Raw genomic sequence first — 17381 nt, forward strand, 5'->3', positions numbered from 1 at the left:
CCCGAGCACGAGATCACTGGTATGCTACCTGTTAACAACCAGGTGCTGTATGTTAATTATACGAAAACCGATGATGCTGTAATACCGTCTAATATAGCAAATACTGTCATAGCTGCATACACCACAGCCCAAGCCCGTTTAAAACTTTACACCTATCTCGAACCGCTGGGTAAGCGTGCTCTGTACTGCGACACCGATTCCGTTATTTATGTCACGAGAAAAGAGCCTGGAGAGTATGAACCGCCAACGGGTCAATTACTAGGGGATTTAACCGACGAGCTAAGCTCTTACGGCGAGGGCAGTTACATTAAGTCTTTCATCTCAGGCGGCCCTAAATTTTATTCTTTCATAGTTAATACGCCGAGCGGCGCGGAAAGCGAGGTTTGCAAGGTTAAAGGCATAACGCTGAATTACGCAAACAGCTCGCTGATAAATTACGAATCAATACGGTCATTTATAATAGGTGAGAGAGAAAATCCTGTTGTACTACAGTTTGATTCAATACGTCGTACACCGTTCCACCAGGTTGTCACACGACCCGAAAAGAAATCGTGCATGCCTCTGAGCGTCAAGCGAAGACGTGATGGCGAATACGGCTCGCTCCCTTACGGCTACAAATAACCGTTTATAAAAACTCTCGCTTTAAACATTGTTAAGCAGCGTTGTAAAATATCTATGTTATTACTGTAAAATATTTATACTGTTACCGGAAAATAAAAGCTCTATACATGTTTCAACTGCTCGAATTCTTTATATTATACTGCCCCGCAGGAAACGTGGTCATTCGCGCAGATGGATGTACGGTGGAAGCATCCCTGGACCTCAATGATCTGTGGTCCCACAGGCTGCGGTAAAACGTACTTTGTAAAAAAATTTTTAAAGTTTATTTCATGGATGAGCAGTGAGCCGTTTGAGAGAGTCATTTTCTATTACTCCGAGTGGCATTCAGCGTACACGGAGTATGGTGAATCAATAGAGTTCCACGAGGGTCTACCTCAGAGTGCTGATTATGCTAACGACCCTCGCGCAAAATTTCTCATAATCGATGATTTGATGCGCGAGGCGTCTAACAACAATGTTGTGGATCTTTTCACCAAAGGCAGTCATCATAAAAATCTGAGCGTTATCAAGAGACGCGGTAGCGGCTCGACGCCAAGTATTAAAAGAAAAAACGAGAGTGTAAAAGAAAAGCCAGCGCGAGCCCTGCCGCACTCTTATATACGCGAATATGTCGATTTATGACGTCATAACGTTTTTCAAACTGTTCTAACGGACAAACCATTCCAGTTAAAAATCTGAAAATTAGTGACGATTTTTTTTCGATTTTTCTCTTTCAATTGATCCTTGTTGCAAGTAAATCCGTTCGCTCAATCCTGAGATATGATGATTTGGTCGATTAAAACCGAGTGTTTCGGTACGCTCTAGTCGCTTGGAGTCAGAAAGACTTGAGTAGCGTCGTTTACATTTGGACATACGCCCTTTGCACGAAACGTGACTTTTGTCCCGTTTCGTTTCGCCCAGTCCACTGAACGCGATATCCCCTCTATTCGCGCCCGTTCGAGCGAGAGAGACAGCGCGCCAAGACTCGTTCCCTCTCTCTCCCACTCGTAGCAACGCGCTTGACGAGCTAATATTAGTTTTTATAAAACTATAAAACCGCGAGACTACGCAGGATTTTTCTATTTTTTTTTCTTACCATATTTTTTCTTATCTAAGTTTTTCAATACCATAATTTCTTATTTTTCCTATTATTCTTATTGCATTTTCTGTCATTTATATAAAATAATTTCTCATATTCATTTTCATTCTTTCATATTCTAGTGTTCTTTTAAATTTTTACTATCGTACATATATATATTATTCTATAATTTTCTTTCATACTCTCATATCATTCCATGATTCTCTCATTTTTTTCTAATCTTATTCCCTCATTTTATTTCTCACGTTTTACTCCCATCCTTATTATCATTCTCTCAGTTTCTGGTTTTCTAATTTTCTCATTCAGTTCGTATATCTTATTCTATCGTTTTTTCGTTTCCATCCTTATTTTTTTCGCTCCATTTTGTATCAATCTCACATTCTATCATTTTTTCGTTTTTAATTCTTTCTTTAGTCATTTTCTCGTGCTTTTATTTATTTTATTCAATTCACGTTTCTCATTGAATAATTTTTTCTTATTCTCTCATTCGACTCGCATTTGTTATTTTATTATTTTTTCGTTTTTCTCTGATTCTCTAATTCAACTTGCAACTCTCATGCCATCATTTTTTTTATTTCATTTCTTTTTTTTTTTGCTCTATTTTCTATCATTTTTCTACCTTATCATTTTTTTGTTTTCAATCTTTTATTCTCACATTCAACTTGAATTTCTCAATCTATCATTTGTTCATTTCATTTCCTATTCTCTCACTCTATTTTCTATCATGTTCGCATTTAATGATTTTATAATTTTCTCATTCAACTAGTATTTTTTATCCTTTTTTCCCGTTTCGTTCCCTATTCTTTTATTCCATTTTCTATCATTTTCTCATTACAATTTTTCGTTTTCTCTATAATCTCATTTAATTCGAATCCCTCATTCTATTATATTTTTCCTATTTCATTTCCTAATCTTTTGTTCTTTTTATCATTTTCTGATTTTTTTTTCTTATTCAATTCGCATTATTTGTATTGTTTATCCTGCAATTTTTCTGTTTCTTTCCTATATTCTTTTGCTCTTTTGATATCATTCTCTCATCCTATCATTTTTTCGTTTTTTCTTTCAATTCAATTTGCATTTCTCATTATATAATTTTTTCATTTCTCTTTCTATTCTCTCACTCAATTTTTTATCACATTAAAAAATCGGAATAAAAGCGCCATGTAAACGTAGTCATTATTTCACTCTGTTTACGTGGAGTGAGAGCGAGAGAGGTGGCAATAGTCTTTTCATCATGCATGCGTACCGTAAATAGCTAGGGTAATAACAGGTACAGTGAGCGATAAAAGTATATTTAAATGTGTCTATATATATTATATTGTACATATTATGCCCATATATATTAAATATATACATTTATTAAAGTTCGTAGATGAATATTAGTTTAATTAAAAATTTTGTCACAATAAATTCCACACATTTCATTTTCGATTCAATATTTTTTATCACCTAGAAAACATTTTACTTAAAAATTTATTAAGAATTTATTTTTCAATAAAATGTTTTTTATATGTATGAATATTGAATCGAAAATTAAATTTATCGAATCGATATTTATAAACAAATATCGTAGATGAGTATATTTGTTTAATAAATATATTATATTTTCACAAAATTGCATTTCAACACATTTCATTGTTTACGAGTTGCGAATGACATATGGAAATAATAAATCATTATATATAATGTGCAAATAATTTTCAATAATTTGTTCATTTATCAATGTAAAATTATATACATTTAGTGCTCAATGAATCACTTAGTAGTGCGTCGTTAAATTGCGGAATAGGAATTGCGATTAAATTTCCGTGAGCGCTTCAATTTTTTACGTGTTTCTAAAAATAATGTTGTTCAATACAAGTCATTATTTCTCTTTTATTCACTAAATTCCTTTCTTTTCTTTCTGATTTTAAAAAACTTGACGACTGATCTTCGTTTCATTCTTTACAATCAACATATTATTCATTTCAATAATCACCATGATATTTTTAAAAATCAGCAGTGGTTTCAGGTAAGATTATTTTTATTTATTTATATATAGATTTATATATAATATAAATATAATTAGGAAATCATTTCAAGTTTGGCTTTAAAAAAAGAAACTATCAGTTGATGAAAGTCAAATTTCGTCGAATAGGGTATGTTGCTATTGTAACAATGGTTATTCTTTAGGAGTTACTGTAAGTGAGAGTATGCGTGAGGGAGCAAGCAAGTAATTAAGGTAACTACTGTACTGCATGCTAGTCAAATGAGTGCCACATTTTTAAAACGTTTTTAGACTAAGTTTAACGTCTTGATTAAATGTATTGTTAGTGGATTTGTATTACAGCATATCTTATTAACATGTAAAAATATTAAACGATAGTTTTACAAAATCATCAACTGATAAATTCTATTATTCACGATGACAGATTTTCACTAGTATTTTTCCAAGAATTATCTCCGTTTATTCATCCATTTTATTGCAAAAAGTCTCATTTTGTTCTTTAACTGGTCCTCTACGAATCCACCATGTAGTTGTTTTTTTTCTTAACTTGATCGTTTCACTGTTGCAGCTAAATGTTCATTAGTGAAAAAAATTTTTCATCAATCATTTCTGAAGGAATGAATTTACAGGAAAATGTACGTGGTGAATTCATAGAGGATCAGTTAAGGAACAAAATGAGACTTGATGTAATAAAATCGGTTAAAAAATACAGATGATTCTTTGAAAAATACCTGTGAAAATGTGTCATCGTAGAAATTTTCATTTGATCATTTATCAGTTGATGGTTTTGCAAAACTATCATTTTTAATATTTTTTACGTTAATAAAATGTTTGAATGCATATCTACTAATAATAAGTTTAATCGGTATGTTGAACTTGGTTTAAAATCGTTTTCAAAATTTAGCACTCATTTGGCTAGCGTGCAGTACAGGAGTTACCTTAAGTGATAGAGCGAGTGAATGAGTTACGAAAGATATTTGAAGAAGAGAATGTTGAAAAGAAAGTAGCCAAAGCCAGTCATTCTATAGTTTTATATAATATTGGGCAAATGGATGAGTTACTGACTGAGTGAACAAAGCAATGAGTCAAAGTGGGAGTGCATCATTTCCAATAATTGTTTGATTTTATTCAATAGGTCAGTTTCGATAGAGCTGGAGGCCTTCGATGACCTAAGGAAATTACTTTCAGATATCTTTGGACTTCTCAACATGCTACTTCCTTGAGGATGTTCAGGTAAAAGTAATCACCACCATTATATTATTTCGACCTCTCTCTCTTTTTTTATTTTTTATTTCTTATTGACTACTAAACATATTGTATCGGTCAGTATAACAAGTCAGAAGCGACTGCTGATACAGAGTTATATTGCCGTTGCAAAAATAAAATGATCCGAAGGTGTCAAGGATCAAGAAACAATTGAGTGATGGAGGGAATGAATCATTAAATGATGAAGCGATGATTGCAGAAGTTAATAGAAGTCAAAGCGGCTCATTCAAAAAATTTGAAATGAGCCAAAATCATTCAGTTCATATTTTTATATAATATCAGGTAAATAGAAAATAAATAAGTGACTGGGTCAGCAACGGAGTGATGTGGTGTGTGATTGTATTATTTTCTATAGTTATTTCATTTTATTAATATATATGTTCTAATTTTTTAACAGGTATGTCTTGATAGAGTTGGAGGCTTTCGATGGACTTTGGAAATGAACTAGGAACATCTCCGGACTTCTCAGTCTGCAGGCTCCTTTTAGGAACTTTAGGTATAAAATAATCACAACTATTATATTATTTCACCCTTTTTTTTTCCTCCTTCTTGTTTTCCATACCGGCTCTGAATAAATTGTATCGATTAGTATAGCAAGTCAGAAATGACTGCGGATACAGAGTTTTGTTGCCGTTATGAAAATAAAATGATCCGACAGTGTCAAGGATCAAGGAGCAATTGAGCGAAGCAGCGAATAAATCTTTCAATGATGAAGCATATATGAAATAATGATGAAGAATAAGAGATATCAAAGCTGTTCATTTAAAAAATTGGATATAAGCAACAGCCATTTTCAATATATTTTTATATAACATTGGGTGAATTCTGGTATTTTCTTTTTTAATTCAAAAGTTGTCTGAAACAGTTCTAACTACAATTCTTTTTTTTCTCATTTAAGAATGTTCGAGATGATCTTCCAGCGACATGTGATTGGGTCCCAAAATTTGTGTTCACTTCGTCAAGAGGCAGTCCATCACGGGAGGAGCGTTTTCGAGGCCTACTTGCCATGTATGATCTTATGAGTGCCTGTTTTTTAGAATATTACGTACACGAGCAATTTAATAAGAGAATGAATGAGCAAGTTAGAAAGTGTATGAAAGAGCGTTATTATTGATATGCAAGCGTGTGATAGATTGAATGAGTTTGAGACCGAATGAGCGAGTGCCTAAATCTTTAAATAAACGAGCGAATGAATTATATAGACGAGTGGACAAGCACAATACAATGAAATATACATCAAATCAATGTTTCAAAGTTTTTTATTTTCAAGAGTATTTTATTGTGTTCAATATTTGAGATAATAAATGTAACAATAATTTTCTTTTTTTAATAAAGTTTTGTTTAATTGATAATGTGTTTTTATAAAGATTCTTTTTCTTATTTTCCTCGTCCTCTTTCACCGTCATCTCTTGGTCCTCTTCCATCGTCATCTCCTCGTCCTCTTCCACCGTCATCTCCTCGTCCTCTTCCACCGTCATCTCCTCGTCCTCTTCCACCGTCATCTCCTCGTCCTCTTCCACCGTCATCTCCTCGTCCTCTTTCACCATCATCTACTCGTCCTCTTCCACCGTCATCTCCTCGTCCTCTTCCACCGTGGTCTCTTTGTCCTCCTCTACTATCATCTCCTCGACCTCCTCTACCGTCATCTCCTCGTCCTCTTCCACCATCATCTCCTCGTCCTCTTTCACCGTCATCTCCCCGTCCTCTTCCACCGTCATCTCTTCGTCCTCTTCCACCGTCATCTCCTCGTCCTCTTCCACCGTCATCTCCTCGTCCTCTTTCACCGTCATCTACTCGTCCTCTTCCACCGTCATCTCCTCGTCCTCTTACACCATCATCTCTTCGTCCTCTTCCACCGTAATCTCCGCGTCTTTCTCTACCGTCATCTTCTCGTTCTCTTTCACCATCATCTCCTCGTCCTCTTCCACCGTCATTTCTTCGTCCTCTTTCATCGTCATTTCCTTGTCTTCTTCCACCGTTATTTTCTCGGCCTCGACCTCCTCTCCTTCCGTGACCGCTCATTCGGGCGTTGCCCCACCAATCTCGCCGACATCCGTATCGGAGGTCGGACGCTTGGAGTATCATCTCCACTTCGCATCTCAATTTTTTTAATTCCTGGATGCGACGTCCGGCCCTATTTCCGCGGCGCCATTTTTCTGTAACGAAAAAAAAGTAATTTAAAAAGAATTAAATAAATAATAGATAACGTGAGATTTGTCGCACTCTATTACTTATCAAGAGACGTGGCAGCGTCTCAACGGCAAATAAAAGAAACAGCCAGCGCGAGGCCTGTCGAACTCTACTAAACGCGAATATGTTGGTTTTATGACGTCAAAACTTTTATTTTTCGTACAGATTTTTTTCGTTTTCTTCCTTTTCTTCCTGTCATTACTTACTTTGTATTTTGATTTCATCAACATGAGAAAACCGGCGACTTCCTCCTGGTTGCGGCGAATCTGTAACAAAATAAATAAAGAATAATTAAGTAGCGATTAAAAAATGCCACTTTTTTTAATGTATGAGCTGTCGCACTCTTATATACGCAAAACGCCGGTTTTATAACGTCACAAAACAAATCTTACTTTACGAAGTACTTACTATTCCTGTTGTTTCGATCCGAGTTTGGATGGGAACTCTGACCTGGGTTCGGCGGTTTGTTGCTTTCATCTGTAACAAAATATAATATGAAGTTAAAGCAACAGTTTAAAAATACTAAGACTTTAATATAACCTGTCGCACTATTATATATGTGAAATGCCGGTTTCGTTACAAAAAAAATGATCTGTTTACGGAGTACTTACCATTTATGTTGTTCCGATCCGAGCTCGCGCGAGAATTCCGCCCTGATTGCAACGGATTATTGTTGCCAATATCTGTAACAAAATATAATATAAGCCCCAAGCGGATTTTACGACCAGGATTTCGGTCAAAACGACTACAGAAACGATTGAAATCGGTCGTTTTTTTAGTCTTTCGATGATTCGAAATGAAAACAGTTGGGTATAAAAAAAAAAATGCAATGAAACTTTGATGTATGACCTGTTGTATTTTTGTTATAGGCGACGTTTACACGGCGCTTTAAGGTAACTACTATACTGCATGCTAGTCAAATGAGTGGTAAATTTTAAAAACGCTTTTTTTAGACCAAGTTTAACGTACCAATTAAATGTATTGTTAGTGGATTTGTATTACAGCATTTATTATTAACATGTAAAAATATTAAAACCAATAGTTTTGCAAAACCATCAACTGATAAATGCAAATTTCCACGATGACACATTTTCACTAGTATTTTTCAAAGAATGATTTATCTGTATTTTTTATCGTCGATTTTATTGCCACAAGTTTGATTTTGTTTCTCAACTGATCCTCTATGAATTCACCACGTAGATTTTTTTTTCAATTCATTCCTTCAGAAATTATTAATGATAACGTTTTTTCGCTTAATGAACAATTAGCTTCAACAGTGAAACGATTAAGTTGAAAAAAAAACTACATGGTGAATTCGTAAAAGATCAGTTAAGGAACGAAATAAGACTCAGTGCAATAAAATCGGTCAAAGAATGCAGATAATTCTTTGAAAAATACTAGTGAAAATCTGTCATCGTAGAAATTTGCATTTATCAGTTGATAATTTTGCAAAACTATCATTTTTAATATTTTTACATATTAATAAGATATGCTGTAATACAATTCCAGTCTAAAAGCGTTTTGAAAATTTGGCACTCATTTGACTAGCATGCAGTACAGTATGCACGTTACCTTAATTCTGATTTATTAACACCCGATGTAACAAAACCATGTGTTAAAATGCATGTAAACGGTACTTAAAACCCGGGATAACTAACCGGTATAATGATTTCAGATGTTAAGTACCATTTATACGCATAACACCGGTTTTTACTATATTGACTGGTACTAAATGGGAATAAACGCGCCGTGTAAACGTAATCTATAATCTATAACAATACAACAGGTCATACATCAAAGTTTCATTGTTTCTTTTAAATATATTCATTTAAACAAATATACTTATCTACGATATTCGTTTCAATATATTTCATATAATATAATGCAAATTTTTTAAAAATATTCTGTACAAAGATTCATTCTTCAAAAATTTGGAAACAAAATGTTTCCTGCATGATATGAATATTGAATCGAAAATTAAATGTGTCGAATTGAAATATTGTGTAAATATATTTAAAATATATACAAATAACGTACCTGCCGCACTCTTATTATCCGCAAAATGCTGCTTTTGACATTATCGACTACGTTTATACGGCGCTTTTATCCCGGTTTTGTATATACAGACGGATATATTTTTATATACCGATAGATATGTATTTGTATATCTATATTCATGTATATATATAAATATACCCGTCTGTACTATATACAAACCGGAATAAGAGCACCATGTAGACGTAGTTTATGACGTTGTGAAATCGGCATTTCACGTATATAAAAGTGCGACAGATCAATAGAGTTTTTTTTTTTAATTTGCGATGTACTCACTATTCAGGTCTTCCTCGCCGAATAGAGGCCCCAGATCCATCTGGCTATCAACGAGAGCTTTTAGCTCCTCGTCGATAGCCTCCAATTCCTTGTCGACGGCCATTTCTGCAAAATGAAAAAAATTTTGTATTCGATGCCAAGAATGAAAACTATGTATCAAAACACTGTGTTTCTTGATAATTAAGGTTTAGCGAATGACCAAATATGACCGCCTTTATCAAGAGACGCAGTAGCGGTTCAACAACGATCATTCAATTTTTTCACTTACCGTTCGGTTTGTTTAAGTTTTCTTTCGAATTTTCCATTTCTGAAACATACAAATTTACAAATTATATAAATAAAATGAAAAAACAAATAATATTTCATTTATCAAGAACTAATAAAATTCGGCAAATGTACTTACTACAGTTTTGCGTCCTTTCAGCAGCACTACTAGAACTTTACTGAGCAGTTCACGTTGAAGTCAAGCACGCGGTTTCGCCTTTGTATAGAAAAAAAAAGCACTTCCTATTGGTCGTGGCGCACGTTGTTATACGTGATAATGAATAACGTAGTATTTTCATTCTCGTATTTCGGCAAGAACTGTAAGAATGAGAGAGAACGAGAAAAGGAGAAATTAAATAAGGATGTTCTGGATTGGTTATCGAGCACATGCTAGTCATGCTACTAGTAATGAAGGCTTGGATTGGTTGTCGAACACGTGTGCATACTGACCTTTACCAAAACACCGTGTACGCACGAGTAATTATTCCACAGCTCTTATCACACCTGTTTTACGCAACCACACACACACGCTCTGACATGTTTAAATTGATCCTCATGATTTGCAATAAAATGTATTTATTTTCATTCATGACTGATTTTTATTGATAGATTATGGAGTCATCAATAATTATTTATTTGTTTCATCGAATCGGGTAATAAAAATGACCATAAATGGTGCAAAGGTGGTTGAGTAGTAGGGGTAAAACGGTGGCCGGCGGGGATTGCGCTAAGAACACTTCTATTACTGTATAACATGCCGGAGGTTTATTGTATGTATATTTGTGTGAGAGTTGGTACGACCAAACTAATCCTCGTGCCAGAAATAATGTCTCCTCTCCCCATCTCCGTGGTTTGTTGTAAACACTAGAAGCGAGCAAGAAAAGAGGTAGTGAACGACAAATAAGGGGAAGAAATGCTCACAGAACGAGAGAATTTCGTAGATGTTTCTTTTATTTGCGTTTCTCCGTTATCTTCATACCTTCTCAATTTTCCGTAGACACAGTACTCTCGAAATCAATAAGCGTTCAATGTAGTGTTCTTATTTATTTGTTGACATTATTGTGCATCAACTAATTAAGTGGTTGTATGAACAAAAAATAATAAAAGTGTCGATTACGTTCATGTGGGTAAAAAACAAGTAGTGTGCTGAATTAATTGGTGTGGATAAGAAGCAATTTTGGTGTCGACTGATATACTACATATGCATACGTTGTTGATACTCTATATTCTGTAAGTAGTTTTATTTAGCGATAAATTTAATAATTCTATTGCTGTAGAAAAAAAACTACAGTCTTCTTTCAAGAAAATAATTTGAATATTCAAAGAAATTGAGGCCTTCATTGACGTATATAATATTAAATAATTGTGAGGATGAAATATCGCTTGTTCCTTTTTTCTTCTCTTTCTTTCGATTCGAATTATTTATTTTTTGTATACACTACTGGCCAAAATTGTCGAATCACCAGAAAATATTTCAATTCGCATCAGAAGTTTCATAGCTCCTCAAAAATTGTAAATGTTTTAATTTCGCAAATGATGTCGTTGGTTTTAAATGTAACCGCTGCAAAATTGAAAAAAAATCGATCTTCGTTTTAACATGAGACCTATCATTATTTCTATTTCGCTCATCGTTCCTTCAGATTAAACGTAGAGACATCAGAAATTTCGTGAAAAAATTGGTTTCCAAATACCTCGTTTCTGGAGGTTGAATGAGCTCTATGTGCATTTTCATTTATTTATTGCATTAATCGCTATGCGAGGTTGATGAAAAAAGATTTGACAAATTTCAATATTTTCATTCAACAATTTAATATTTATATTAGAATAATTCAAATATATAAACTAAAAATTGATACTGAAAACTACAGCTATTGTTTCTTCTTCTCACGGCACGTTAAAGTGGAGCGGTTATTGCTGGTTTTCATGCGTTTTCATGGCGCGTAAGCGGAGAAACTATTGCTTTCTCTCTCGCGCGGCTGTACGTAAAGCGGGAGACCAACTGTCGCTGTCTCACTCATCCACTGGCCGATGAGGAAAGATGAACTTAGCTATGCCAGATAATTACTGGCCGATACCAAATGATGAAATAAAGAATATTTTTGATGAATAGTATATGACCGCATTGGAGGAAAAATGTATTCAAAGTAAAAGTTTGATAGTTCAATCGAAAATCTACAATATAAAATTTTGATTTAATTAACGTAATTTTGAAGTGGACAAATTAAGATTTCCTTTCTCACCTCGTACAATTTTTTACGAATTTTTTGAACTGATACGCGCATGAGACCGGAGTCATTTTTCGACAAATTTTTGGCCTTCGTAAACTGGCTTTAATTAGTGCAAATTCTCTTCCCATTTTCTGGCAGAAGTTTCATTCTTGTTTTTTGAAAGATAGAGTACGATTTTTTTTTGCAAAGTTATTTTGATTTTGGCTAAAAACAAGGAGTTTCAGAAATTGTCGTGTATCTCAAAATTTTAGGTGTTCAAGGGGAAAGGCAAGAGTACAAAAATGTAGTAGGTTTTATATAATACACTTGCTGTAATTATTTTGAAATGTTTTGTCCTCTTTTCGATAATTTTCGTGAGGTTCCGACAGAGAAAAGCGGTGTAACTTGAGAATTATGGATTTTGGGATAAAATTTAAACCGAGAATAAGTTTTAATTTGTAGTTGAGAACTACAATTTTTTTTTCTAATCTACAAAAACATTTGAAAAACAAAGTTTTCAATGTCAGTTAGTGCTAAGTCAAAATTTAAAACTTTCTTCTCTCTTGACATTTATCTTAAACCACATAATTTTTTAATTACATCGCTTCTCTTAGTCGGGTTTGGCGCGCCGATGTGGTATTCATTAGCTGCATAAAAATCAAGACGCATAGAAATATATTGAACAAAAATGATTTTAAATTATGTCTCACCCAATATTTATTCATAGAATTTTTATTCAATTACCTACTACATTAACATACCCATTTAATATTTTGTCTTGACATAATTTTGATTATAGAATTTTCTTTCTGATAGAAGAACAAGATTGCCTGTTTTTAAATGCATTTCATCGGAATTCGAGCTCCTATTTTGCAATCATGGAAATGCTCATAAAGCTCGAATTCAGTTACAAAAATCCAAATTAAGTCGATGATTCGATCGATAGTTTGGTCCTCCAATCTCCTTTTTCATGTCAGTTGATTTTTTTTCTCATATTTCATTCATTGGAATTATGGAATTGATTAAAAAATGTTCACCAAAAAATAATAAACCGATCAACGTTACAAGTAAGAATATTTGAAATGGAAGTTGGAGCAATAAGTTTATTCCATCCATAACAAGTAATTCATTGGCATAGTACTTTATTTTCAAGATAATTTTTTCACTATTGTTGCTTGGAGCAAAATTTTTTAATTTTAAACAAACAATCATAAAACAGATAGACTATTCATGAGATTAGAAGTCTCATTTTTACTTGTACTTTTCCATTGTCCATCATTTTTTACAAGGCTGTTAACTCGACATTGCATCACTCGACAGTAGTATCTAACCTGTGTGATTCGTTAAACGGTCATTCCTTTCATTATAACAATAGCCTCGGCTATGGAAAAATAATCAACTGTGCCATTTATCTCCCAGCATTGATTTGAATTTGTATTAGTCTGCTGGCCAGTATTGAGGAATTAAAGGACTGAGAAAGTAAAAACTCGTCGGAGAGTACTTTTAGAAGTTTTTCATCAAGTTTCCGATAGAATCAATTTTTTAAATTTAAAATCACTATATTGCAGATGGATTTTTCTCTTTTGTCCTAATTCACGTTTTTCTTTCTTTTTAGATTTCGTGAAAGACACTTTTATTATTATAAACTTTTTTCCTTTTTTATTTTAATATTACAGTGATTAATACACGTGTAAATTAGTACTCGGATTGAAATTATTATGTATTAAATATTTTATCAGGTGGACTGGATAATTAGTGTGTTGCTGAAAACATCGAAGCAAGACCATAGTAATATTGAATGAATAACACTTCATATCCAGTAAGTGATTTTAAAATATTTCTGAATGATTGTATCGTCGTGAAAAATATGGACGACATACATTTTCGTTTGATCGAAAAACAATTTGAAAAATTATGTAAATTGAAAGTATTATAAATTCATATAAATTCATATAGTACAATCCACTCATTTAAATAATTCACATAGTTGAAAAAAATGTTCCATTTTTAAAATCTAGTTGTCTCTCTTTCTTTCTCCTTATTTCGCTCATTTTCATGCCAAGGCGTGGTTGTGTACGATCGATATATATCATATTAATATAAGAGACACGGTAGCAGCTCGACAAGTATTCAAACTAAAAAACAGCGTGTACAGATAATCTAGCGCGAGCTCTGCCGCACACTTTCATAGAATATGTTTACATGACGCTTTTATTCCGGTTCAATAACACTCGGTGCAGTGTAAACCGGTGTTAAAATACGTGTAACCGGTACTTAATACCCGGAATAACAAACCGATCTCCTTATTTTAGGTGTTTCAACGTTTTAAGAATTCTATTCTTATTATTCTATTTAGAGATAATATTTATAGATTATGTTCACACGGTGCTTTTGTCCTGTAAAGCCCGATAGTGTAAAAACGGTGTTAAAACGCGATAGATATATTATCGAAAAGTATATTGAACCACAAGTACATTGGAACTCGAAAGCGATGGAGATTTTGATAAAATTTAAGTAGAGAAAAGTTTTACTTTTTCATTTTCAACTTATTCGAACTTTATTAGATATTTTTATTCTCAAATATTTACTTTAAATGTTGATGTATCCACCCGGGTTTAACGTTGATTATGAAGTCGTGTTAGAATAATATCTAGAGTGTCTTAGAAACCTTATTGAAAAAATCTGATAAAATTCGAATCAGTTAGAAATGAAAAAGTAGAATTTTTCTCCGCTTAAATTTCATCAAAATCCCCATCGCTTTCGAGTTATGACAATCTCCGCTTAAATTTCATCAAAATTCCCATCGCTTTCGAGTTATGACAATAATTAAGGTTCTATTTGAAAATTGATTAAAAAATGTTGGAATTTTTTTTTTAATACCAATTCAATTACTCTTAAAATATCCTGTGATGTTTAATAGTTCCGAAAAGCGAAATTGAGAACAAAAATTGTATCTGAAGATGTCGTTTAACTGAAAAGGAAATTTAACAAAGCCAAAAAAAGAACGTTTATGAAATGACGTTTATTAGACCAGCGGCTGACAGGGCTGTCAACTCAAGACTCTACCGAATCTCTTGATTACAATCTGGTTGCATTCGTGCCTTTTTGAACTTAAAATTTCTTTTCCTGAAATGTCTTTTAAGTCCTTCAATCGGGAACTTTTAAGTTTTTTGAATCGAAATAATCAAACTAATTTTCAATTTACAGTTTTTTCTATTGAATTTCTGTGTTCTTTTTTTATTCTAGTTAATTTTTTTTACTTTACAGGTGTCCTCATTGTCGTTTCATCAAATTATTATTTTTCCCATTTCTTTTTTGTTTTCTTCTTTATTTTAGTTATCTCCTTTCCATCTTATCCCTCATTAGTCCATAACTTTTACAATAAGAATCGTCAATATTTTTTTTGTTGACCTATGCTAAAGTTGTGACACGGTATTGCACGATATTGTCGCTTAGAGCGCAACGACTGTCGCTTAGAGTGCAACCATTGCCATTAAGAGGGCAACTATTGTCGCTAAGAGCGCAACTATTGTCGCTAAGAGCGCAACTATTTTCGCTAAGAGCGCAACCATTGTCGCTAAGAGCGCAAACCTTTACGTAACATTTTTCTATGCTTATAACGCTTTTGAGCGCCTGTTGACTATTATTATCATTATTCAAAATATTTTTTGATTAAAAAAGAATTGAAATGATTGAAACGCTAAACGAGTATTATGCTGGTCTAAACCGCAGCATAGCTGAAGGGGAATGGTTAGATGATGAGCACATCGAAGAATTTGCTAAATTATTGAAAAGATCATCTAATTCGATGTTTGAAATGCGGCCTCAGATTGGTCTCTATTTTCCGGATGCAATAACACCAGTTATGCCCGAAAAAGATCACATTCAAATATTGTACAGTTGCAATAAATTGATTCGAGCAGACGGAAAAGAACCTCAAGGTGGCCATTGGGTTTGTAGTTATTATAATACAAAGAAAATTTATATCTACAATTCTAGTGGGGCCAAAACACTTCATAGTGATCATAAGACTTATTTAAAACAATTATTTCCATTTTACAATTTCGAAAAAAGTAATTCAGTTATGTTTCCATCGGTTGATAAACAACCAAATAACAATGACTGCGCACTTTACTCAATAGCATTTGCTATATCAATTTTGTATGGGTTGAAACCAGAAAACGTTCGATATTATAAACCAGGTTTGCGCACACATCTATTGAAAATATTTCAGTCGCGGAAAATTGAACACTTTCCAGTTGATGAAACCAATATAGCTATTATACCGTCTCTTGAGTTGGTACAAAAAAAACGCCAGGCTAATTTGAGAAAACGAAAATGCAAACTGAAAAAGAAACAATCGTGCATTGTCCTCGATTCAGTTAACGATGGTAGCCTTCAAGTCGTCAATATCTCAGAAAAATCTAGATTGATGCAGTCCGAAGAAGTAATTAGAAAAAGAGAAAAAGAAACCGCAAGAAAAGCCCTATATAGAGCTAAACGAAAATTGCAGATGCAACAAGTAACAGTGTCTCAAAATTTTTTAATAAATGATACTGATAAAGTAATCGTTATTGATGACGAGGCTATAACACCTCCGAATAATAATGAAGAATCTTTCGATGCTCGTCAAACCCGTTTGATTGTTGATGGTGATCTGCTCAATGATGATCACATTGACGAATTCGGAAATTTATTACGAATAGCGTCTAATTCACAATTTGAGCAAAGGCCACCGTGGAAACTTTATGTTCCCCAAAGTATAGAGCCTGTTTCACAGAACAAAAAACATATCCAAATTCTGTTCAGCTGTGCCGAATTATTTGTTAAGGATCGCGAAACCCATGTTGGTGGACATTGGGTTTGTAGCTATTATGATTCAAACAAAATATACATTTATGACTCCATTGGCTCTAAAATATTGCACAGATATCACAAAGAATATTTAAAAGCGTTATTTCCTTTTTATGATTTGGATACAATTGGCACAATTTTGTTTCCAACGGTCGATCTACAGCAAAATGGTCGCGATTGCGGATTGTTTTCCATGGCGTTTGCAACATCAATATTCTACGGAATCAACCCAGAATCCGTGAGATATGATAGTGCTAGAATGCGCGAACATTTCATAAAAATTCGCAAGTTGAGGAAAATGGAACATTTTCCGTATTTGGCAATTGAAAATAACGCTGTAAGGAAACCTCAATGCGTAATGGATCAGATATTGAATGAAAAAAATAGTCTTCTAATGGATATAGATACTGACGATTTCCACAGCTTTGACAGTGGTGAAAATTTGATACATTCAATGAAATTAATATCGTCAGATATTGAAGAGAAAGAAAAAATAAAACTTTTTAAATCTCGTAAATATGAACAAAATAAAGTGCCGTTAAATCACATTTTTACCGATAAATTATACGAAGAAATCATGCTA

At 33.5% G+C, this 17381-nt stretch overlaps 2 protein-coding genes across 4 annotated transcripts in view; both read right to left on the reverse strand.

The window, feature by feature from the left end:
• inaD (inactivation no afterpotential D) overlaps positions 1–17381 on the reverse strand; it is a 2962486-nt gene that overhangs the window by 2123830 nt on the left and 821275 nt on the right. The window lies entirely within an intron of this gene.
• LOC122416420 (S-antigen protein-like) lies at positions 6194–9782 on the reverse strand. Its single transcript, XM_043429367.1, has 6 exons — positions 9742–9782; positions 9474–9578; positions 7754–7825; positions 7551–7619; positions 7349–7408; positions 6194–7108 (listed from the first exon to the last, which is right to left on the reverse strand). Exons 1-6 carry the CDS (start codon positions 9776–9778, stop codon positions 6330–6332), a joined length of 1122 nt encoding a protein of 373 aa, XP_043285302.1. The 5' UTR covers positions 9779–9782; the 3' UTR covers positions 6194–6329.

Source organism: Venturia canescens, chromosome 9, assembly GCF_019457755.1.
Source record: "Venturia canescens isolate UGA chromosome 9, ASM1945775v1, whole genome shotgun sequence".
In the NCBI taxonomy this organism is placed as follows: Eukaryota; Metazoa; Arthropoda; class Insecta; order Hymenoptera; family Ichneumonidae; genus Venturia; species Venturia canescens.